The sequence below is a fragment of the Hypanus sabinus genome, chromosome 16 (assembly GCF_030144855.1).
Source record: "Hypanus sabinus isolate sHypSab1 chromosome 16, sHypSab1.hap1, whole genome shotgun sequence".
In the NCBI taxonomy this organism is placed as follows: domain Eukaryota; kingdom Metazoa; phylum Chordata; class Chondrichthyes; order Myliobatiformes; family Dasyatidae; genus Hypanus; species Hypanus sabinus.
In genome coordinates, this window is record NC_082721.1 from 21,225,302 (window position 1) to 21,250,202 (window position 24,901).

Below are 24,901 nucleotides of genomic sequence, written 5' to 3' on the forward strand. Positions count from 1 at the left end.
AGGGGAAACCTGTATTAAGTGGAAACTGTAGATAGAGTTATTTGGTTTTGCCTATTTGACAAAATATTTTACACATGGCAGATTAAGATTAGTGTACAGATATTTGGAGATTCAATCGTTCCCTTTAATATCAGAGAATGTGTACAATATGCAACCTGAAGTTCATGCTCTTCGCCGACATCCACAAAAATAGAAGTACCCCAAAGAATGAATGACAGTAAAAAATGTCAGAACCCCAGAGCACCCCTTCTCACCCTCCCACGCACTAGCAGCACCAATGCATCAAGCCTCCCTCTCTCTTCCCCCATTTATTTTAGCAAAAAGCATCAGAGCACACCACCCATCAAGCAAGCAAAGCCCCCAACTCGAGACCATGGTCTTCAGTACAGAAAAACTAATTGTTCACCCAACGATTCAACGTGCCACGGGCTGTCTTTCTCCTTAATAAAGGGGTAGAGAGGTGTTACACAGTAACACAGTGGGAGAAGAGAGCAACAAAAATAAAACAACTTGCTGATTTACGGTGTTAAAGTCTGCCATGTCGCTTCTTTCGAGTTCTCCGACATGGGAATCGCAGCAAACTGTTCCCCACCAATGAGAGAGAGACATTTGCTGTGTGCAGAGACCTCCAACAGCTGATCCGATGTTCCCAACATCCATTTTCTCCTGCAATGCTTCAGTCAGTGGCAGCGGCATAGAATCGGCTCGTCCACAGGGCCGCAAAAACCAGGAACCCCAAAGGCACGCTCGTCTTCTAGCCTGCACCCTTGGGACATTGAAAAACGGAGGGACGGTCGATGAACCCTAGGAGTGGGTACCATTGTTGTAAAGAACAAAAGTTTGGAGTGCAGCTCTAGGTCAAGGTCACTGACAGAACTGATTCATCTTGAAAAGGGAGATAAAAGAGATATTAAAGGTAGAAATTAAGCTGTTTCTGCAGATAAGCTCAGAGAAGCTGCTGTCTAGCACTCTTGTAGACATTAAAGCAAATTGTCCTTGGGCCAGAAGGTTTCTTAGTGGAGAAATTAATGATTCTGAGTTACTTATGGTAATGTTGTAGACGAACATTTGCTTGGCAGTAAAATAAAATGTTTGCTAACTGCAAGACTAGTAGTTGGTAAAATGAGCTATGGAAATTCCACTGTAAGTTTACATACACTGCTGTTATATTTTTAAAGTTGTCTCACAGGTACATGTCAAACAGGAAATGTTGGCTGCCAGAATTGTATCATGTTTTTAGATTGTGTTGAGAGAAAACTAGACTGTATTGGTTTTAGTGATTCTTTTTCACTCTCTGAGTCATAAACTTTAGTTTTTTTTCAAACTAAATTTGGTGTGTTTAGACCCAAGCAGTAGGTTCTAAATTCCATTGCATGAACAATGAGCTTTTATCTTTTAGAATTAATGTAAATATTCTTGAAAGTTCTTCCCTATTTGCCTTCACCCCACCAAAACTTTAACCCATTACTTTTGCATACACTGCCTGGTTTTCCATTTCCAAGGAGTTAGCTGTCCTTGGCACTGATACCTAATGTTTTAAAACTGAGTCTCAGATTAATCTTCCCTCCTGGAACAGGTATGTACATCAGCTGCTGTTGCTTGAATGTTGAAGAAGACCAAGATTGGGGTTGAAAAATAATGGAATGTTTTCTTTTTCCATTCTCTTTCAGAGTTGTTGGAATTCATGTGAACATGTTGAAGAGAAAGAAGCCTCATAGGTAAAGGGGAGCATTGGGACAGAGCACAACCCAGTGTGGTTATTTTTGTGTTGATCATCAAGTTGCTGGAGTACTGTTGTTCAATTCGAGCTGCGTTCAAAGGTTTAAAGGTTTATTTATTATTGAAGAATGTATTTAGTATACAGCTCTGATATTCGTCTTCTCCAGGTAGCCATGAAACAAAGAAAAACCTTGGAAGTTATTTCAGAGAGTTACACCAAACCCACCCCCAGCACAAAGAAGGAACAGCAATACGATCATCAAACACCCCCTCCCCCTGAACAAACCACAACACGATTATCAACCCCTCCCTGATCCCTCTCACCCTGCACAAAAAAATTAACAAGAACACAATAAGAATATGGACCCCCCCCAAAACACCCTTCCCCACACAAAATGCAACAAGAAATAATGAGCAAAAACACAGAATATCAAAATCATAAGACTGAAAAAAGTCCATAGTCCAAATCCATGAGCGTAGAAACCTCAGTAACATCCTCTCAAGATCATGGAAAGAGAGAGACACAGAGGCCTACCCACTGGGCACAGTGATATGGCTCTGGCAGTAGAATGATGCCACCAGCAATCAGAAGGCCGGCAGTCGGTGCTCAGCTTCCACGTTCATCTTGATGTTTCAATCTTCCTCGTCGTTTTAGTTGGGGAACAATAGAAGTTTTAGTCGGCAAAATGGGGTCGAACATCTGCTCACATCCTGTCTCGTAGTTTCTTCACTTCGAGGTGTGACCTACTCATGATAATTCCTAAACCATAAGAAGAAACATGGGTACCAATGGATGACCACTGCATTCAGGAACTGGGTACATTTGAACGCATGGAATTTGTTTCATACTATTGGATATCTGAATTAACTTCAAGACACCTTCAGATGTTTTAACACTGCAAAAGTCACGAGAAATGAGAAGATCTGTATAAATTGGATGCAATAAGCAGAATGGCAAAAAGCCAATCCTATTGAAATGGTTACAGAAGGCTTTTTAACTTTTTTCCCCCAGATGTTGGCATCACTGACCAGGCTAAGAATTATTGTCAATCTTTATTTACTTTTAAGAAGGTAGTGGTGAGTCACCCTCTTGACTAGCTCCTTTTGATGAAGATATTCCCATATTGCCTTAGTGTTAAGAGTTTTAGGATTTAGAACCAGAGATAATGAACACCAGTACGTTTCCAAGTCAGGAGATTGTGTGCCAGTGGGAGGTGGTGTTCTCATAACCTGCTGATGGACTTGTGGTTTTGTTGTCATACTAACTTAAATGCAGTGCATTTTCACAGGGTATCCCTGTGGGATGGGTGACAATCAAGTGAGCTGTTTTGTCCTGAGTAGTTTTAAGTTTCTGGTGTTAACAGGGTTCCACGCTCCAGATTACACGGAGATTGTTCCATTTTCCTTTTGTTCTGTGGCAGGCAGAAAATGGAAAGGATTTGGGGTGTCACAGGCTGAATTTCTTGACATAGGTGAGCCTGCTGTTATAACCATACTGCAGGGGTTCCCAACCTGGGGCCTACAGACCCCTTGCTTAATGGTATTGGTTCATGGCATAAAAAAGGTTGGGAATAATGTGTGTGGCTGGTGCAGTGAATTTCTAGTCAGCTGTGGTCCCTGTTCTCCAGAATAATGTTGATGTTGACTGAGATCATGATCCCTGTTTTTAGCACACTTCTTAAAAGATTTTGCAAAGACTTCATGCATGGCCCTGTGTTGATCTTATGTCCAATGGAGTCATCAACTCTACATCAGCCATGCTAAGGACTGTGTTATACTGTGAGCTCCTCTCGTTCCCTTACACGTGAGAGTACAGACTCAGTCTGTTTAATCTCTCTTTGTACAAAAAGGCTTCTCCCCCCCCCCCCCATGAATCATCGGTGCACCTTCACAGCTCTCCCTCTATTGCAGAAATATGCATTGTTGAATAGGGAGCCTGCATCGAAAGTCACTATCTGTCTCCAGACAGATGTATGGAAGTCATCAAGACAACTTGTTTTGATTTTTGTCAGGGTAATGGGGGAAGAGAGTTGTCATTTTCGGGTTGATTTGTGATCTTGGGAAAGTACTTGCAGGAGAGTAAGGGCTTGTAATTTGGATCTCCTGAGCTTTTCAACAATTTGGAGTCAGCCGTATTGCTGGAAAACAAATTAGTTGGCCTAAAGCTCACTTCTTGAAGATTTTGCGTAGTCATCATTCATGGCCCTGAATAGTTGACCTTATAGTCAGTGAAGGCCAGCATTCAGTTCTCGTGCCTCCGTGCTTGCTGAACTGATGAACTAAATTTTTGTGCACTAAGAAACCCAGGCCCTTCTGAATCTTTCAGTCACTCAACATTTAAAATATACACTGCTTTTCTATTTCAACAGTCAGTGGATGGCCAAAACCTATTTGCTTATTTAACCTTGCTTTTAACTTACACCTTTTTGTCTTTTTTCCCATATTTATTTTTATTTTTTATTTTATATTCATGTTTGTACTTTTATCCCATTGTTCAAAGTAAATTTATTATCAAAATACATATACGTCCCCATATACAGCCCTGAGATTTATTTTCTTGTGCACTTACTCAGCAAATTTATAGAATAGTAACTATAACAGAATCGAGGAAGGATCAACCAGTGTGCAGAAGATAACAAACTCTGCAAATGCAAGTATAAATAAATACCAATAAATAATGAGAACCTGAGATAATGAGATAGAGTCCTTAAAATGATCATTGGTTGTGGGAACAATTCAGTGATGGGGCAAATGAGTGTAGTCATCCCCTTTTAGTCAAGGTTCTGACAGTTGAGATGTAGAAACTATTCTTGAACTTCGTGATGTATCTCCTACCTGATGGCAGCAGTGAGAAGAGAGCATAACCTGGGTGATGGATGCTGCTTTCCTATTGTTTCATGTAGAGGTGTTCAGTGCTTGTAAGGCTTTACCCATGATGTACCAGGCTGACTCCTCTGCCTTTTGTAGAATTTTCCTTTCAAAGGCATTGGCATTTCCATACCAGGCTGCAATGCAGCCAGTGAATACACTTTCCACTACACATCCATAGAAGCTTGTCAAAGTTTTAAATGTTATGCTGAATCTCCTCAGAATCTTGAAGAAGTAGAGGCACTGCTGTGCTTTCTTTGCAATTGCACTTACATGCTGGTTGCAGGACAGGCCCTATGAAATAGTAACACCCAGGGATTTCGATTTGCTAATCCACTCCACCTCTGATCCTCCAATTGAGGACTGAATCATGGACCTCTTGTTTCCCTCTCCTTAAGTTTATAATCAATTCCTTGGTCTTGCTGACATTGAATGAGAGGTTGTTGTTATGACACCACTCAGCCTAATTTTCAGTCTTCCTCCTGTAAGCTATTTATTCTATGCTATGATTCATCACCACCTTTGATTCGGCCCACAACAGTGGTGTCATCAGCAAACTTAAGTATGACATTGGAGCTGTGCTTAACCACACAGTCGTAGGAATAGAGTAGAGGACTAAGCACGTAGTCCTGTGGTGCACCTGGGCAGCCGGAGATCATGGAGGAGATATTGTTACCAAACTGAACTGAATGGGGCCTAATAGTGACTGTAGCATTTCGAGCTACATCATCTGTATGAAAAGTGCTCTATAAATAACGTTGTTATTATTTTCATTTTTTTCTGCTCAAGCTGGTAAAACCTAAGGCACAAGCATAGCCAAGCACACTTATTTCTCAGTTGCTAGGAGCTTTCAGACTACTCTAGTGGTGTTTAGTATTGTGGCTTTCTGAAGATTTACATAAGTATTGCAGTGTAGGCCTGTGGTGTGATTTTGGGATGATACCAGTTGTAGATTTTACTATTGGGGCAACGTGTACCTGTTCATTTTCTGCAGTCTTTTGATTTCCTCTTTTAATTCAACATATTTCTGGTGTTTTTCACTTACTAATTTCTGTATACCGTGTTTGTTTGGAATAACCAGATCTATGAAGTTGATGGTGTTATTACTGTTATTTCCTTTCCATATATTTCATCTGCTGCATCCTTTCCCCATTAACTTGGCCACTAAAAATCACCTGAAGCCATGCACCCTCTAAGAAGTCCACATAGCCACCAGGCTTGGTATCATCAGCAGATTAAACCCCTCTCTGTTGACCCCACGTCACAGGTCCCCAACTGGAAAGTTACCATATATTCCTACGCGTCTTCTGTTAATTAACCCTTTCACAATGCATGCTGGGATTTTGTTCATAAGTGTCATGTACAACAATCACATTGAGTCAGTCAAGCACTGAGTGTAGGATTTGGGAAGTTAAGTTGCTGTTATATTATATAAGGTACCAGTGAGGCTACACTTGGAGAGTTGTGTACAGTTTTGTTTGCCCTGTTTTCAGAAAGATGCTACTAGACTAGAAAGAGTACAGAAATTATTTACAAGTATGTTGCCTTGAAGCCTGAGTTCAAGGAAAGGTTGCATAGACTGAGACTTTATTCCCTGGAACACAGGAGAATGAGGGGTGCCCTGATAAAGGTATATGAGATTATGAGGAGATTATGAGCCAATTACTGCCCCATCAGCCTACTCTCAATCATCAGCAAGTTAACGGAAGGAGTCATCATTAGTGTTATCATGCAGCGCCTACTTGGCAATAACCTGCTTACGGATGCCCAGTTTGAATTCCATCAAGGCCACTCAGCTCCTGACCTCATCACTTCCTTGGTCCAAACATGGGCAAAGAGCTAAATACCAGAGGTGAGGTGAGAATGATGGCCCTTGACATTAAGGCAGCAGTTGACTAAATATGACGTCAAGGTGCCCTAGCTAAAATGGAATCAGTGTGAATCGGGGGGGCGGGGGGGGAGAACCTTCCACTGGCTGGAATCATGCCAGACACAAAGGAAGATGGTTGTGGTGGTTGGAGGTCAATCATCTCATCCTCAGGCCATCACTGCAGGAGTTCCTCAGGAAAGTGTCCTAGGACCAACCATCTTCAGCTGCTTCATCAATGACCTTCCTTCCGTCATAAGGTCGGAAGTGGAGATGTTCTCAGATGACTGCACAATGTTCTACACCATTCCTGATTCCACAGATAGCGAAGCATTTCATACCCAAATGCAGCAGGACCTGGACAATATCCAGGCTTTGGCTGACAAGTGGCAAGTAACATTCGAGCCATGCACGTGTCAGGCAATGACCATCTCCAACAAGAGAGGCTCTAACTCACGTTTCCTGATATTCAGTGGCATCACCATCACTGAATCCCCTAATATCAACATCCTGGGGGCTACCATTAACAGGAAATTGAACTGGTATATAAACACCATGGCTACCAGAGCAGGTCAAAGGCTAGGAATCCTGTGGTGTGTAACTCAGCTCCTGGCTCCCCAAAGCATATTCACCATCTACAAGGCTCAGATCAGTAGTGTAATGGAATAATCACCTGGTTGAGTGCAGCTCCATCAACACTCTAGAAGCTCAACACCATCCAGTACAAGGCAGCCCACTTAATTGGTACCCCTTCCACAAGCATCCAGTCCCTTCACCATTGACGAACAATTGCAACTATGTGTACTATCTACAAGATGCACTGCAACAACACACCAAAGTTCCTCTGGCAACATCTTCCAGATCCATGACCACTACCATCTAGGGAACAGTAGATATCTGGGAACACCACCACTTGGAAATCCCCCTTCAAGTCGCTCACCATCTTGACTTGGAACCATCACCATTCCTTCATTATTGCTGGGCAAAAATCATGGAATTTCCTCTATAACAGCACTGTAAGTATACCTACACCCTAGGGACTGCAGCAGTTCAAGAAGGCAGTTCATCACCACCTCCTCAAGGGCAACTGGGGATGGACAATGAATGCTGGCTTAGCTGCTACTGCCGACGTCCTGTGAATGAATTTAAAAAGAAACATATATATAGGGCGAAAGCTTTGGACCAAGGAGAGAGTGCTAAAATCAAGGGCATAGGTTTAAGATCGGATGTAGAGATTTAAAAGGGATCTCGGGGGCATCATCTTCTTGCAAAAAAAGGGCACTATGTATTTAGAATAGGCTGCCTGGAATACTGGTTGAGGTGAGCACATTAGCAACATTTAAAAGGCATGTATGTAAATACATGGACAGGAGAGGTTTAGAGGCAGTGAGCCAAATGCAGGCAGTTGGAACTGTATCACTTGGTTACACAGTCGGCAATGGGCAAGGTGGTCTGAAAAGACTGTTTTCATGTTGTATGACTGACTTGAGGAAGTAAAATACACAACAGTTCATTCATCTTTTTCTTCTAGTTGCAACCAAATTTAAATAATAATTTGAAACATTATTTCTCTTTCATAAATCTATGTCGACAGGCCGGCTGGTGGTGTAGTGGCATCAGCGCCGGACTTCGGAGCGAAGGCTCCAGAGTTCGAATCCAGCCGGCTCCAAAAACCTGGAGAGCGATGGGCTCCTCCAGGGTTCAGTTGCTCAAGACACACTGCATGATGAGCAATCACAAAAAAAGATCGGTGCAAAAAGCTTGTCATGATGCCGCCCTGACGACTCCACCAGGAGCCCCACTCCCACCCCCACCCCCACCCCCACCCACACACACACACCCCCCTCATCTTACTGTTTTTTTCAAGTACTACAGCCTTAGTAATGGATTTGTTTTGAGCTGAGACCCTTCATCAGGACTGGAAAGGAAGGGAAATAAACCAAAATAAAAAGGTGGGTTGGTAGGGGGAGGGGTGGGGGAGTCAGTGAGGAGTATAAACTGACAGGTGACAGGTGAAACCAGGTAAGGGGGAAGGTGTGTGAGTAGGAAAGCAGGGATGAAGTAAGGAGCTGGGAGGTAGAGGTAAAAGGCTGAAGAAGAAGGAATTTGATAGGAGAGGACAGTGATACACAAAAAAAAGGGAGGAAGGTCACCAGAGAGAGGTAATGGGCAGGTGAGGAGAAGGGAAGGGGTGAGAGGGGAACCAGAATAGGGATGGAAAAAAGAAGGGGGAGGGGATTGAAATTACTGGAAGTTGGAGAAATGAATGTTCACGTCACCATTCCCTATTCTGGTTCCATCACCTCCATTAGGATGCTCATTAAACCAAAGCTGTTCTTCATTTGCCACAAAACACTGACATATATTGCTGATGATATTTTGTGAATCAGCTTGGAAGGTTTCACTAAAGACATTGTGCATAAATAAAAATGCAGTTGTGGTTTTAAATTAAAACCAAAGCAAAATTTTATCAAGCAGGAAGCCTGAAATGTAAGCAGAAAGTACTGAGTAGTTCAGGCAACATCTGTGGAGAGAGACAAAGCAGTACAGTTTCCAAGACTTCACATGCAATACGGACAGGCAGGGAGAAGATGGAGAAGGAGTAATTATCCAAACTTACCACTTCTTTAAAAAAATGTGATTCCTAGCCAATTTTTCTTGTTCTGTCACCCGGTTGTTATCATGGGCATTTAGCCAACTGTGTTCTGTGAAGGACCTGTACTACAGTGAGTGATGGACACAGCCCAGTCGATCGCAGGCAAAGACCTCCCCACCATTGAGGATATTTACATGGAGTGCTGCCAGAAGAAAGAAGACTCCCACTATCCAGGCCATGCTGTCTTCTTGCCTCTACCATTGGGCAGAAGGTACAAAAGCCTTAAGTCCCACACCACCAGGTTTTGGAACAGTTATTACGCTACAACCATTCTGTTCCTGAACCAGCATGGTTAACTTCACTCACCATAACGCTTGAACTGATTCTACTTATAAGTCATGTTCTCAACATTATTTTTTTATTTTGTATATTTGTCAATTTTTGCACATTGGTTGCTTGTTAGTCTTTCTTTATGTATAGCTTTTAAAAAAATTTCCCATAAATGTTTATAAGAAAATGAGTATCAAGGTAGTATATGGTAACATATATGTGCTTTGATAATTAATTTGTTTTGAACTCTGGACATCTGTAACCAAGTTGGTCAGGAACTGGTATGAGGAAGTGAAGCTGTGATTGCAGTAAGAGTTGAACCTTTAACTCAGTTGACAGCTTGAAGACTGCCCACATTCATGACTATGGATCTTGTGAACTTTGTATTGAGCCCATTGAAGGGAATAATCTTCACAAGAAGATGACAGCAATCCCTCTCATCACTTGCCCACTCCCTTTCTGTATCGCTTACACACATGCCCTCTGGTGGGCATGGCTTACACTGTTTGCAAGCCGCTTCTGTCATGCTGATTGGCTCGTTTAAAGTCTGTGATGCTCTTTTCCTGTTAGTTGGCTTCTGTGCCACGGAGCCCAATTCCAGTTCTGTGCATTAGTTCTGGGTATAAAGGATAGCATGTGCAGAGGTTTCACCCTCTTTCTTTCCTGCCACCCACAGGGCCTGATTTCAGGCTGAAGTTGCGACCAGTCCTGAAGGACCACTGAAAAGGAGCATTGCAGACATAGATGCCACCTCCCCCCCCCCCCCCCCCCCAGTAGTTTGTTTAGTTATGTATCCAATCGTAGCATGCCTACTTCTTGGGTTTTATAAATCAAGGAGGTTTAACAGACTGTCTGTTCATTTAAAGGGTAACTGAATGTACAGTGTAGTGGTTTTGAGTAGCTTATACAAACACGTGTTTAGTTAGACACCCGATTTAGTGCTTCACAGTTCATTTCTCAAATAAATATCTAATGTACCCATTTAAAAATTTGTTTCTCCCTTTTCACTTATTGGCTCCTCGAACCTGCTCTTCCACATTACAATACAAAGGATTCTGCAGATACTGGAAATTCAGAGCAACACACAACTTTTTCTGTGTTCCCTGTCACTTGTTCCTTGCCCATCCTTTCTCCAGCATTGCATTTGTCATTTAACATCAACTGTCCTTTATACCGATAGAAGCTTTAGCTTGTTATAAAATGGCTAAGACAATCATCAGCATAACATTTCCCTTCACTTCACAGTAACTCATTGTCTGTAAAGTCCTCTGAGATTTGCAATTTGATGAGACCTGTATAAATAAGACTTTCTTTAGTAACACAAGAAGGAAATTGGATCTCGAAGCTTAAAAATTTGAACATCTGGTCATTTTTTGTTCCAAAAACAAGGGTTTGAATTTACTAAGTGTACTTCACATTCTCCCTCAGTGTTTTGCAGCTATTGAAACATGGTATAATTTGTAATGTAAGAAATGTTGCAAGTTGGGACAACCTCCCACAAATTGCAATGGGATTATGACCTAATATCCTATTATAATGATGTTGCTTAGGGGTAAATATTAGGCAGGAAATGAGGCAAATCTTTTCTGCTTTTCTTCAACAAGTGAGTGTGATTGGAGCTGGTTTATTATTGTCATGGGTACCAAGATGCAGAGGAAAGCCTTTCCTGCATATTGTTCATACAGATCAGATCATTACATAGTGTATTGTGGTAGCAGAAGGTAAACAATAACGGTGCAGAATAAAGCGTAACAGCTAGAGAGAGTGCAAGATCATACTGAGGTATATTCTGTGGTCAAGAGTCCAACTTATCGTACAAGGGAACTATTTATTCTTATAACAGTGAGGTAGAAGCTGTCCTCGAGTCTTTTCCATTTAGTAGATGTTACCTCTGGAAACATGCGATGTGGAAGAGGAAGTTAGACTGAATGACAGGATCTAATTGTAGACTGGTGGAAGTGATAAAGGATGATGCTCTGGACACAGGTTAGTCGAGTGAAAAATGAGGACTAGAAGAATTCTTTCTCAATTCTGTTTGGAGAAAGGTGGGCTGAGAGCAATAGCCCAACAAATGGAGGAAATGTGAGAGGGGGCTTCATCAATCCACTTTTCCTGAAAAAGATGTCCTGGAAAGGCTTCATCCTGACAGGATGTGGGAAAGGGATGGTAAATATAGGGGCAAAGGATAGCATCCTTACAAAAAGCAAGGTAAATAACTGTGGGAAACAGTGGGTTTATAGAAAATGTGCATTGATAGTTTATCTCCTGAGATAAAGACAGATCCTGAAAAGGGAGAAAAGTGCTAGAAATGGTCAAACTGAATTTGAGAGGGGGATGGGGACATCACCTCTTGTTCAAGTTGCAGCTCTGAAGAAAATCTAGTCATGACTGGCAAGTCCAGCAATTATTTCCCATCTCTAATGGCCGTTGTACTGAAAGGCTTGCCAGGTAATTCCAGAGTGCAGTTTTGACTCAATCATAAGAAGCAGGCCATCTGATCCTTCGTGTCTAATCTGTATTTGTACTCAACTCTACTTTCTTTCCTGATCCCCAAAAGCTTCATTTCCACAAATATGTTGAATGAAACAGTTCTCATGGCTCTCTGGTGGAGAATCCAATTGGCCACAACTTACTGAGGAATGAAGTTATTCCTAATCTCTATTTTAAAATAGCTGTCCATGCTCTTTGGCTGTAGACTCCACATACAGGGGAAACATCTTCTTGGCATTCACTCTGCCAAGCCTCAGGATCTTGTTTCTTCTTCTGTCAACTAAGAATGAAGGTCTAATATGCACCACTGTTCCTGCTAAGGCAGGGGTTTTCAACCTTTTTTTTGAGCCATGGACCCTTACCATTTACCAAGGGGTCCATGGACCCCAGGTTGGGAACCCCTGTGCAAAGGGAACATTGATATAGCTAGTCATGTGGGCCAGATGAGCAACAACGGCAGCATTTTTCCATTAAGGTCATGTATACACCTCAAAGGCGGTAGGTGAATTCAGTGAATTTAGCTTAAGGGTCACCATCCGGCTTATTTGCAGCAGTATCTCAGGTAGAGATATCTCAGATTTTAAGTTAATGCTATGTGCCTGTGACACTGCTACAAATAAGTGTTTCATTGTACCTGTAATGCATGGCAATAAACTCAACTTTGACTTTGAAATTGTAGATTTAATTAACTTTTTAGAATATCCCAGCTGTTGTGAATTTACATTTGAACTTGAATCGTAATTAGTTCAAATCTCTAGACTGCCAGTAATTTAACCGTTCTATCGCCCTCAATCTCCTTTCAGCATTAATGGTAGTACTCTGTTGACCTGCTGTGCTCTGTTTACATCAAGTTCTTTCCAAGTTACGCAATCAAAAATTAATGCTTTGGTTACAGGCAGAGACTGTTGATATTCTGACTGGGTGGGCAACAGGATAGACATCAAAGAGCGGAGCGCTTTTTCGAGGTTGGGGAGCGGTGGGGTGGGATAAAGTGTAGGAGGGCAGAACCTACTTGGAGTTGGGGGGGGCAGGTTATACTGAAGAGAATGTGTGCCTTTGTTATTGCACTTGCCTAACTAGGATCTTGCTGGGGTCAATTATAAAATTGAAATATTTTTACCTTGCCGTCATTATATATTTTTTGATGAGTGTTTCAGTCATTTCCAGTTTTCTGGGAGTAGTTAAATCTACGCTGAGGTTTTTTAAAAAAATCTCTCCTCATTCTAGGTCCACGTTCAGGGGAAATATCTCAGTATTCACACTGGCAAGCAATTTACCAGTCATAATAACTCACTTGATTATCAGTATTGCCTGTTGATTAGATTGTGTGCTATGTCCTACTCAAAGTACATCTATAATCGAAGTATGTATGCAGTGTACAACCTTGAGATTCATCTTCCCACAGACAGCCACTAAACAAAGAAAACCATAGAACAAATTCAAGGATAACAGCAAACCCGCCCCCCACCACGCACATCAAAAAGTCCCGCAACCGGCAACAAAAAACGAGCGAGTAAACAGAATATAAAACACAATAACAAAAGCGTCCAGGCATATTCAGTTCTGCTCAGAGTTCATTATCTGGAGGCTGCCCCGATTCAAAGTCACCCAAAATATTAACAAAATAAAGTGAGCAACCAGAAACAAATCATAACATGAATTACAGAATCGAATCCACAGACCGCATTGATTAAACCTTGCTCAACTTCCAGCAGCATCGAAGGAGAAAAACCATTTGAACGCAGGGACCTTCCTTCTGGAGCAGCGAGTGAGAGAGAGAGAAAGCCACACACAAGCACCTTCCTCTGGCAGTAGCGAGTGAGAGGCTGGTAGATGACTCTCTTGCCTTGATGATTTCAATCTTCCTTGGTGCTTTAATCAGCGAGAAGTAGTCAATCATGGGCTCCTTGTCTCCAGGCTTCTCCGCCTTGAGGCTGCAAACTTTGTTTGGAACATCCTCGGAAACAGCAAAGCGCCAGATCGCTCAGTCACCCCGGTACACAACACCAAAGTTTAGATCGCAGGCTCCAACAGTAGCAGAGCTACATTTGAAAGCAAAAGAAGATGTAAAAGAAGTGAAAGAAACGCACACAAAATACTGGAGGAACTCAGCAGGCAGGGCAGCATCTATGGACAAGAGTACAGTCGATGTTTCGGGTTGAGACCCTTCAGCAGGGCTGTCCTGAAGGGTCTTGGCCCAAAATGTCAACCGTACTGTTTCCATAGATGCTGCCTGGCCTGTTGATTTCCTCCAGCATTTTGTGTGTGTTGCTTGGATTTCTAGCATCTGCAGATTTTCTCTTGGTTGAGAAGTGAAAGAAGTAGTTTTGTCAACCATCTGGAGGTTGTTGCCCTTTGTTGTTCACTGGCTCCTTCTTCCATACCCTCTCACCCCGCTGTCAACATTCCAGTTCCTAAACTAATGTCAGAGCATAAAATGAACTTGCAAGTTATGTGGTAATAAAGCATGCTAGGTTGCCTCATGAGGCTGAGCCAGATTTATTTATAATGTTGTGTGTACCTGTTTGTGCCTGGAACCTCAAAAGAGCAGCACTCGATGAGGTTGCCTTGTGTGTTACTAACTCAATCAACTGACCAAGTAAATGAGATTTAATGCCAGTATTTTGTTGTATTAGGAGATTTCACCCTGCTGACTATGATATCCCTAAAAAAAAAACTATTCAAATGCCAAAATGCTAATATAATATTCCAGCAGTCTTTGCAGGAGGTACTCTGACAGACAGCTGAGGGCAGGATCAGAATGGACACCTTCCCTCACTCATTTGCATCCCTCTTCTAGCCTCGCCTCCTCAAAATAAGCAGGTTTAACATCTGTTAAATGACATTCCATTGTAGACCACATTAATAATTGTAAAGGGAGAATAGATCCACAGTTTTAACTGTCTTGGCATTTCTTACTTTCCGATTCCTGCTGGTTATGTTCTGTCTCTTAACACATTGCAGCTGTTCTTTCCAGAGCAGCTGGTCAGGGGCCATTGAACATGGTGCATTTACATTTCCATCCTGCTGCTGTTTTCCTCCTCCTGCGTTTAATTTTGTCCCCTGGCAGTTGTCAAGGCAAGTGAAATGAACTCTGAGGCTTGTGACTCATTTTGATGTCCAGCTTTCTAATGTGAGGGTTCTGCAACATTCAGGTGGGTGGGTTTATAATAAGAATTTAACACAAAAATGCCCTGCTTCCCTTCACAGAAGAGGAGTTGTTAATGTATCCAAGTGTGGGCCTGTATTTTGCCTCTCTCAAATGTGGCCGATAGTGAATGTGTTATTCAAGCTCTCTTGGCTGCAGTCCGCCATGACAAACCCCCATTGAGCCACTATGAATGCCAAGAGTGTTTCTCAGTAAACTTACCGCAGTCAACACAGCAACATGATGCCTTAAGCGCAGTGAAATGTCCCATGACACTTCACAGGAACAATTATCAGGAGATGAGCAGATTTATCAACAGAATTTGACACTGAGCTATATAATTGGAATTGGTTTATTCTTGTCACATGCACTGAGGTACAGTGCAAAGCTCCTGTTGCATTTCCTTCATTCAGATCAATTCATTAAATGTTGTATTGAGTAGTACAAGGTAAAACAATAACTATGCAGAACAAAGTGCAACAGCAACAGAGAGAATGTGGTGCATGTAAACCATATGGTGCAAGACCATAAGGAGGCAGATTAGAAGACAGTTGATTTTAGGAGACTGACATTTAGGTGATCACATACTTGGTCAAAGAGACAGGTTTTAAAATGTGCTTTAAGTTAGATGTAGTTATTTAAGTTAAGAATTTATAATCCAACACCCCAGTCAACTGAAAGGCTGCCAGTGGTGGAACGATGAAACTTAGGGTTGTCAAGAAGCCCCACTTCTTCTGAGTATGGGACCTGGCCTTGTATGTCTACTCTCATTGGTTTTTATATTCACCCCCAGAGGCTTAACCTTGATGCAGTAATGTCAGAGTGGATCAACATACAAGGCTCAGTTTCACAGATAAGGAATAGGAATTTAGAACACAGAACAATACAGCACAGTACAGGGCCCTTTGGCCCACAGTGCAGTGCTGTCCATTTAACCTACAAGGTCAATCTAACCCTTCCCTCCCACAAAGCCCTCTATTGTTCCTCCATGTGTCTATCAAAGAGTTCCATGAATGTCCCTAATGTATCTGCCTCTACCATCACCCCTGGCAAGGCATACCACACATCCACCATTCTCCATGTTTAAAAAAAAAGCCTACCCCTGACATCATCCCTTACTTATCCTCCAAATACCTCAAAATTATGCCCTCTCATATTAACCCTTTCTGCCCTGAGAAAAAGGTGCTAATTGTCCTTTCTATCTATGCCTCTTATCATCTTGTACATCTCTAATGTCATCCTTCATTCCAAAGTGAAAGGCGTAGCTCAACCTTTCTTCATAAGACATGCTCATTACCTGGTCAGCATCCTGGTAAATATCCTCTGCACCCTCTCTAAAGCTTCCACATCCTTCCTATAATGAGGTGACTGGAACTGAACACAGTACTCCAAGTGTGGTCTAATCAGAGTTTTTACTGAGCCACATTACATTAGCTTGTGGCTCTTGAACTCAGTCTCCTGAACTACTGAAAGCCAACATACCATATGCTTTCTGAACAATCAACCTGTGCAGCAACTTTGAGGGATCTATGGACATGGACCCTGAAATCACTCTGACACCTATGCAATGCCCTCTGCCTTCAAGTTTGGCCTTCCAAAGTTTATCAGCTCACACTTTTATCGATTGAATGTCATCTGCCACTTCTCAGCCCAGCTCTATCAATTTCCAGTTGTAACATACAACAATCTTCTACATTACCTGCAAAACTACCAGGCTCAAAGATAGCTTCTCTCTTGTTGTTATGGTAGGGTAAGGTGGATTCTCAACCTCTCGATCTACATTGTGTTATACTTACTGTCTACCTATACTGCACACTCTCTGAAACTGGAACACTTTTTCCTGCATTCTGCTGTTGAGTTTACCTTGTTTCTCAGTGCACTGGGCAATGACTTGAACCGTATGAACAGTATACATGGTTTTCACTGTATTGTGACAATAATAATCCAATTTACTGTACCTAATAGCACTTATGACAGTTCAGCAGAATGACTCTGGATGAATCATCGTAGTTATTTTGTCCTTAGGTCCCTTGGTGGGGACATCTGCTTGCTATGGTAAATAAGAAGCTGAGACGGTTACAAATCAAAGCAGTTCACACCTTAAATGGTTGAGGAAGTTTGGTATGGGCCCCCAAATCCCAAGAACTTTCTACAGGGGCACAATTGGGAGCATCCTGACTGGCTGTATCACTGCCTGATATGGGAACTGTACCTCCCTTAATTGCAGGGCTCTGCAGCGAGTGGTACAGACAGCCCAGTGCATCTGTAGTTGTAAACTTCCCATGATTCAGGACATTTATAAGGACAGGTGTGTAAAACAGGCTCCAGGACAGCTTCTTCCACCAGGCCATCAGACTGATGAACTCACGCTGATTTGAATGTACTCCATATTACACTGACTATTTATTATATATTACTATGATTGCACATTGCACATTTAGATGTAGATGTAACAAAGATTTTTACTCCTATTTGTGAAAGATATAAGAAATAAAGTCAATTCAGTGATGTCCAAATGTGAAATAAATGTATTATTTGATGATATCTGTAACCATGGAATTCTGTATTGGTTTTGTATCTACTGACAAAACCTTCACAATTCTGGTGCCATGGATACAGTTGCTAAGAGCCAACAAAAGCCAGTTCAAAAGACACTACACAGTTATTTGCTGTCACAATGACAGATTGCAGGGGGATGTCCTGTAGCAGGTTGAGTGAACTTAAACTCTTATCAGCTTTCTTCTGCGGTTACAAGACCTATTGTTTTCCATTCTGAAGCAAAACAAAGCAGGCCACCTTTTCAATGAAGAATTCGTTAGTGGCTTGGTTTGTAGGAAAAATAGCGAGCTTGACATTGGGGACTGTGAAGTTTTGTGAAATGGGTGTGCAAACTGGTGTAAAATGTTGCTGTCATGGTTCTTGTCTTTTTTTAAATGTAGCCTCTAGATGAACTTCTTCTCTAACTTGCAACATCCTGTATCCAGGCACTCATCATTACCATTGCAAGGGTCCTGCTTTGTTACTTTGGAACAAGTTACTCAAACTGCTAATTTTGTTCTTTGCTTTTGATCCTTACGGGTGTCTTCTCTTCTACGTAATCGTTGAAGATCGAATGTTCCTTGGTATGGAATTGCATGTGGAGTTCTAGTAATCTACAACAAAGAAGAACTTTCCACTCAACATGTCCACTCTGGGGGGAAAAAGCTCTTGCCACTTTCCATCTGTCAGCCTGAGTAATACAGCATGGGAACTGGTTTCTACGCTAAACAATGTCCCCATCTAAGCTTCACCCATTTGCTCGCATTGGGGCCAAAACCTTCTAAACTTGGGCTGAGAAGTGACAGCTGGAGTTTAGTCCAGAAAAGTGTGAAGTGACTCACTTTTGAAGGTAGAATACAGTGTTAATGGCAGGATGTTTAACAGTGTGGAGGAACAGAAGGACCTTGGGGTTCACATCCATGGGTCCCTTAAGGCTGCCATGCAAGCTGATGGTATGGTTAGGGAGTCGTATGATGTGTTGACCTTTATTATGAGTTTGAGTTCAAGAGACACAAGTAATGTTACAGATCTATAATACTCTGGTTCGACCACACTTGGAGTATTGTGTTCATTTCTGTTGCTTCATTACAGGAAGGATATGAAAGCTTTAGAGAAGGTGCAGAGGAGATTTAATAGGATGCTTTTCAGATTAGAGAACATGTCTTATGAGGATAGGTTGAGCGAGCTAGGCTTTTCTCTTTGGAGTGAAGGAGGATGGGAGGTGAATGTTAGAGGTGTCCAAGATGATGAGAGTTATAGATGGACTGGACAGCCAGTGCCTTTTTCCCAGGGTAGAAATGGTGGGTATGATGGGGCCTAACTTTAATTTGTTTGGAGGTAAGAGGGATGTCAAACGTACTTTTTATCTACACAGAGAGTGGTGCCTTGGGCCATTGTTAGAGGCAGATACATTAGGGACATTTGAGAGACACGGATAGGCACATGGATGAAAGATGAATAGGGGGGAGAGCCTGCGTGGGAGGGATAGTTTAGATTGATCTTGGAGTAGGTCGGCACAAAGGGCCATGTACCTGTCCAAATGATTTTTTTTTTGATTGTCATTATTGTACCTGCCTCAGTCATTTCCTTGAAAGCTCCATTTTCCAAATATACACCATCCTCTTGTGTGAAGATATGTCCCTTTGATCCTTTTTAAATCTTTCCCCTTCACCTTAAACCTATACCCTCAAGTTTTGATTCCCTTTCCATAAGAAAATGACCCTATTTATTTATGTTCCTCGTGATTTTTATACACTTGCTATAAGATCATTCCCCTCCAGTTCCCTGGGTTTCAATGAATAAATTCCTAGCCTGCTCAACCTCTATCTATAACTCAGCCCCCCCCCCCCTCCACTTTTACAGGTTTTGTCACATGAAGTGCTTTTCCAGCTCCTTTGTAAATATGCTGAATGTTTGGGGGACTCCCCTTTCTACCATCATTCCCCGTAAACACTTATGCAGATGTGCACAATTCTGTACTGAAGAAAAGATTCCTTTGGTTATTTCAAATCTAGTTTTTGAAATTGTTGCAGATGAAAATAACTGTTGTGCCCCTCAGCATTTCATACTTACCCCCTCTGTTCTAGAGGAACAGTCCATTTTACCTTTCAGATGAGACTTCGAACTTAGAACCTAACCCTTCCTGTCGGGTGAGCAGTAAGGAACCAATGGAACTATTTGGATGAGTCTGTCATCTGTAAACACCACTAAATACAGTTTGTCACATGGCAAATTCTGGGAGGTTGTTTGCCAGTTGGCTGGTGTGCTTCTAACATTTTCACCTCAGAGGCTATAAAGTATTTGACGGAATACCTTGTGGTTATGAAAGGCATCATAGCAATGAAGTTTTTTCCCTGCAGGTTTGTTTTAACAAAGCCATGAAATTATATTCAAAGCACTGCGGTTCACATTCAAAAGAATAAACTTCAAAAGCAGAGAATGTATGTAACTTGAGAGCTTGACTTAGCCCATTTGAAGTACCGTGAATTACAAAGCGGACTCAAAGCCTGGAGAGAATGAAAGGAGACACATATAATGATACAGACTGAACTGATAGAAAATGAAAACAGTATCACAAAGACAAGCTGAACCGAAACATTACAGAGTTGTTACAGGAATGGTAAATGAGAGCAAATCTTGGGGCCCCTCTAAGGAAGGATGTGCTGGCATTGATGTGGGTCCAGAGGGGGTTCATGAGAATGATCCCAGGAATGGAAGGGTTAATGTATGAGGAACATTTGATGGTTCTGTGCCTGTACTTGCTGTAGTTTAGTAGAATGGGGGGGGGGGGGGTTCATTCCATTGAAACCTATAGAATATTGAAAGACCTAGAAAGTTTCCATGTGAAGAGGACATTTCCTATATTGGGGAAGTCTAGGATTAAAGGGCACAGGCTTAGAGTACCAGGACATGCCTTTAGATCAGAGAAGAGGAGGAATTTCTATATCCAGAGGGCAGAGAATCTGTGGAATTCATTGTCTCAAACAGAGGCCAAGTAAATGGGTGTATTTAAAGCAGGAGTTGATAGGCTGTTGATTAGTAAGGGCGTAAAAGGTTGCGGGGAGAATGCAGGAGAACGGGATTGAGAGGGGTAATAACTCAGACATGATGGAAAGGCAGAGCAGACTTGGTGGGCCAAATAGCCTAATTCTGCTTCTGTGTCTTATGTCTTGTGGTCTTATCATGGAGAATAGCGTAATAGAGCAAGATGATGTTTGAGCAAAAAAAGAATTCCTGTAAATTGCCTGTATCGTTTCTGTAATTTCCATATGCAAAATCATTTAAAGTGCTTGGGGTTGGCAGTGATATAATTGAGAATCATGTTAAATATAATTGACTGTTTATGTTTTTACCCTTTTACCAAGGAAGGTGTGATAAAACTAGACCAATGCAAATTTTTATTTTTCATGCTGTTTTGACTCCAAGGAAGCGTAGCAAAGCAGATGCAAGTGATCCAGTTGCCTACAAACAGCGCAGTATTGTTGGAAGTAAAGTGCAACATGGATGGAGGGAGAAGACGGGAGTGGTTACCCAGTGGAAGGGGACAGTGTTGGACCAGCTGCCAGTTAACCCTTCACTCTTCTTGGTGAAATACGACGATTTCGACTGTGTGTATGGGATCGAACTTTTCAAAGATGAGAGGGTCTCAGGACTTGAAATACTGCCTGACAAAAGTGGTATGTAAATTGGTACCAATCTATAAAGTTTTGTATGTGTGTGTGATTAAACTCTCAAAGTTCAAAGTACATTTATTATCATAAATTAATCATAAATCATATGTTACCATATACAACTCTAAAATTAGTCTTCTTGCAGGCATACACAGTAAATCCAAGAAACACAATAGAATCAATGAGAGATCATACCCAACACGATGGAGAAACAACCAATGTGCAAAAGATAACAAACTATGCAAATACAAAAGAGAAAAAATAGTAAATAACTAAACAATAAATATTGAGAACATGAGATGAAGAGTCCTTGAGAGAAGAGAGTCCATAGGTTGTGGGAACAATTCAGTAATGGATCGAGTGAAGTTATCCCCACTGGTTTAAAAGCATTATGGTTGAGGGGTAATAACTGCTCCAAAACCTGGTGCTGTGAGTCCTGAAGATCCTGTATCTTCTACCTGATGGCAGCAGCATGAAGGGAGCCTGCCCTGGGTGGTGCATGTCCTTGATTATGGATGACGTTTTTTGCAATAGCACACTGTGATCAATAGAAGTTTTTGATCAGTAGCTATAGATCGAAACTTATAATACTTGGGCATGTTTCAGATCAATAAAGTCTTATTTAATCTTATCACTATAACAATCATAATTTTTATGCTCTACAATACTGTGCTCTACAATACTGTACAATAATGCTCTACAATACTCTACAATTCTTAGGCACATGTATGCAGCTAGGATATCTAAGATTTTGCACAGTAGTGTATTTGTCAATGTGGAGAGAGAGTGAGTTTGTAAATCTGGTAGGAACAAAGGATGTTGGGAATGGCGAGGTTGGAGCGCCACAGGAGGGGTGTGGGACAGGGGCAGAGAAGGAGTACTATGGCAGAGGGGGTAGCACAGGTGCAGACACACCCAGCCCTGAGACACCATGCAAGGTCATTTGATACCAAATAATTGGTTTTTTGATGATTACAGAATATTTCTCCAGTGCTTCCTGCTCCCTCCCCTTTTCCTCCCCTCTTTCTTCCCCTTTTCCCAGCCATGATACCCCCTTCAACTCTCAGTCTACAGTACAGACCCATATCAGAATCGGGTTCATTATCACTCACATGCATCATACATTATCAAACAAAATTGACTCTCGCCTTCAAAGTAGGACAGACAATAAAAACAATTGGCAGGTTTTTAAAAAGTCTTAATAGAAGAGTGAGAGAGAATAGTGCTTCAAATGCAAAGTGAGATTGCACAGCTTTTCAGTAATTGTGTCTGTTGTTAGGGAATCCTGAGGTTGCTTTCTAAACGTACAATGAATCTGATGACATTTGTTATGCCTCTATTTTGGGTTTGTATCAAATGTGCAGTAGTTTCAATTCGCAGGGACGTTTTTTAAAATCAGATTAATCTCCAAGGCCATGCAAAATTATTCAAATTTCAGTGGTGTAAACCTGGGCATTCCCAGAACTCTCAGATAAATCATTTTGATCTGATGCATGTCTCTGTGGCTGTGAAATTCAGTGGTAAAACTGCTTAATCAAATGAGTCATGGTTAAATTTGTATTTCATAGTTCCCTAAAGATAATTAAATATATGGAACTGTTTGCTGATGTTTTCTATTTGTGCTGTTAGTACTAATATGGAGCCTCTCAGATTCAGGGGTATACTTTTAAAGATATTAATATTAATATTAAGTACAGTTATTTATGGTGACATAATGCTAATAGCCACATTTAGTTTTTGCACTTGTGTTTTCTCCACCTTTCTGCATTTCCCCTTTCTGTGAACCATACTCCATGTTGTATGTGATACTTTGGGATTTAGCTGCCCTCCGGTAAACCTTGAGTGCTGGCAATCTACAAAGCAATGTTGAGCGGTTAACTGTGAGCAAGAAGGGGTCAGGTGAAGTAAATGTGAACAAAATGGGAGGTCATTCACTTTGGTTGGAAGAGTAAAAACATTATTTTATAACCAAGGTCCACAGTGGGATTTGGGTGTGCTGTTAACATGCAGTATAGTAGCACACAGTTAGCACCAGTAACTCACAGCTACGGGAACTGAGATTCTGTTCTAAGCTTCGATGCTTTCTCATGGGACTTGCACATTCTCCCTGAAACTCTTTTGGTTTTCCCTCAGTGCTCCAAACTCATCTCACATCCCAAACCTGCTGGTGGTTAATTGGCTTCTGTAAATTAATTCTGAGTGCAAGGAAAGAGCAAAAAAAAATATCAAGGGTTCATTTGAGAGAATATGTTGTAGGACTGCAAGAAAATAACATGAGGGATTAGACATAAAGGATTGCTGTGCTGGGATTTGCTTGGTCCCAGTGGAGTCCATTGCTGCCTTCTGTGTCATAACTGCTTGATGTACATATTTATTTAGTATTCAAATGTGGCTTTATTACAAGGGGTTGAAACATAAGAGGAGACATATTTTGTTGTAGTTCATCAGCACTTGGGTTGTGCATGTAGTTTTGATCGCTTGCATATACCGTGCTTTAGAGAAAACACTGCTTAGATTCATTTAGTTTAAGCTTTGGATGAGAAGGTGGTCAACACTACAGTAATGGAATAGAACTAACTTCTTGGGATTTAAAAGAACAAGTGATCTCTTTAAAATACTCAAACACTGAGATTGTGTTTTCTTTAACTAAAGAGTCTAGAACTTAATGGGTGTTTAGTATTGAGGTAAGTAGACAATTTTTTTACACAGGGATACTATACCCTCGGGAGTTGCAAGAGACATAAGAATGTGCAAGTTCAACCATGATTTTTATTGAATTTTGAGTCAGATCTAGAGCTTTCTCTTGTTCTTGTTGCCCCTCATATTCTCTGAGATGGTCATCCTTTTCATGTGACTCCAGTCGAGGAATCTGTACTGTGCGCAGGCTGGGCACATCAGTTAACTTGGAGTCTACGTACCCAGTTGATCTGTCCTGACTTCCAGCTACCTCCATTCAATACAGGTAGTCCCTGAGTTATGAACGTCCAACTTACGGACAGCTTGTACTTACAAACCAAGGAAAGAGAACGCCATCTGCCATTTTAAGTCGTTGCCGTTGACACTGTGTTGAGTGTTTAACTTTGTATTTGGCTTAAAATTTTCTTAGTAAGATTCACCCCCATCGTTCCGGTTGGCTGGTGGCGCAGTGAGATCAGCGCCGGGCTGGAGAACCGAGGTTTCCGTGCTGGGTTGATGTCGATCCAGTGACTCCCGTACTATCCATGCTGGGTTGATGTCGAGCTCGCAAGTCGACCTCATAAGAAAAACACTGCCACTTCCAGTTTAAATTCCCACGCGGAATATTGTGGTTGAACAAATACGCAAACCCAGTACAGCCCCCACTTGTCCCATTCAGTGCGGTGGTTGTTAGGACCCAGCGGACCTCAAGAGCTGGCAGAGGTCGGGACCCAACGCCAGTGGTGTTTCTGTTCTGTTGACAGAAAGCGATCGCGATTGAAAATAAAGTGGAAGTAATAAAGCGGGAGGTGAAACGCCATCGGTCATTAGAAAAGCATTAGGCTACAGTCGGTCAATGATCGGAACAATTTTAAAGGATAACGGATAAAGTGAGAATAATGGAGCATTTGAAAAGCCCTGCCCCAATGAAAGCTACAATTATTACTAAGCAACACAGTGGTTTAATTATTGGAATACATATGTTTCTGAAATGTTTT

General features: G+C 41.7%; 1 protein-coding gene across 4 annotated transcripts in view; it reads left to right on the plus strand.

Annotated features, from left to right (window-relative positions):
* LOC132406055 (spindlin-1-like) overlaps positions 1 to 24,901 on the plus strand; it is a 99,597-nt gene that overhangs the window by 50,553 nt on the left and 24,143 nt on the right. For all 4 annotated transcript variants that reach the window (XM_059991237.1, XM_059991241.1, XM_059991239.1 and 1 more), the window contains exons 2-3: positions 1,671 to 1,718; positions 20,983 to 21,233. In XM_059991237.1, the coding sequence (XP_059847220.1) occupies positions 1,693 to 1,718; positions 20,983 to 21,233 (277 nt within the window). In that variant the 5' untranslated portion in view covers positions 1,671 to 1,692. The remainder of the gene's footprint in view (positions 1 to 1,670; positions 1,719 to 20,982; positions 21,234 to 24,901) is intronic.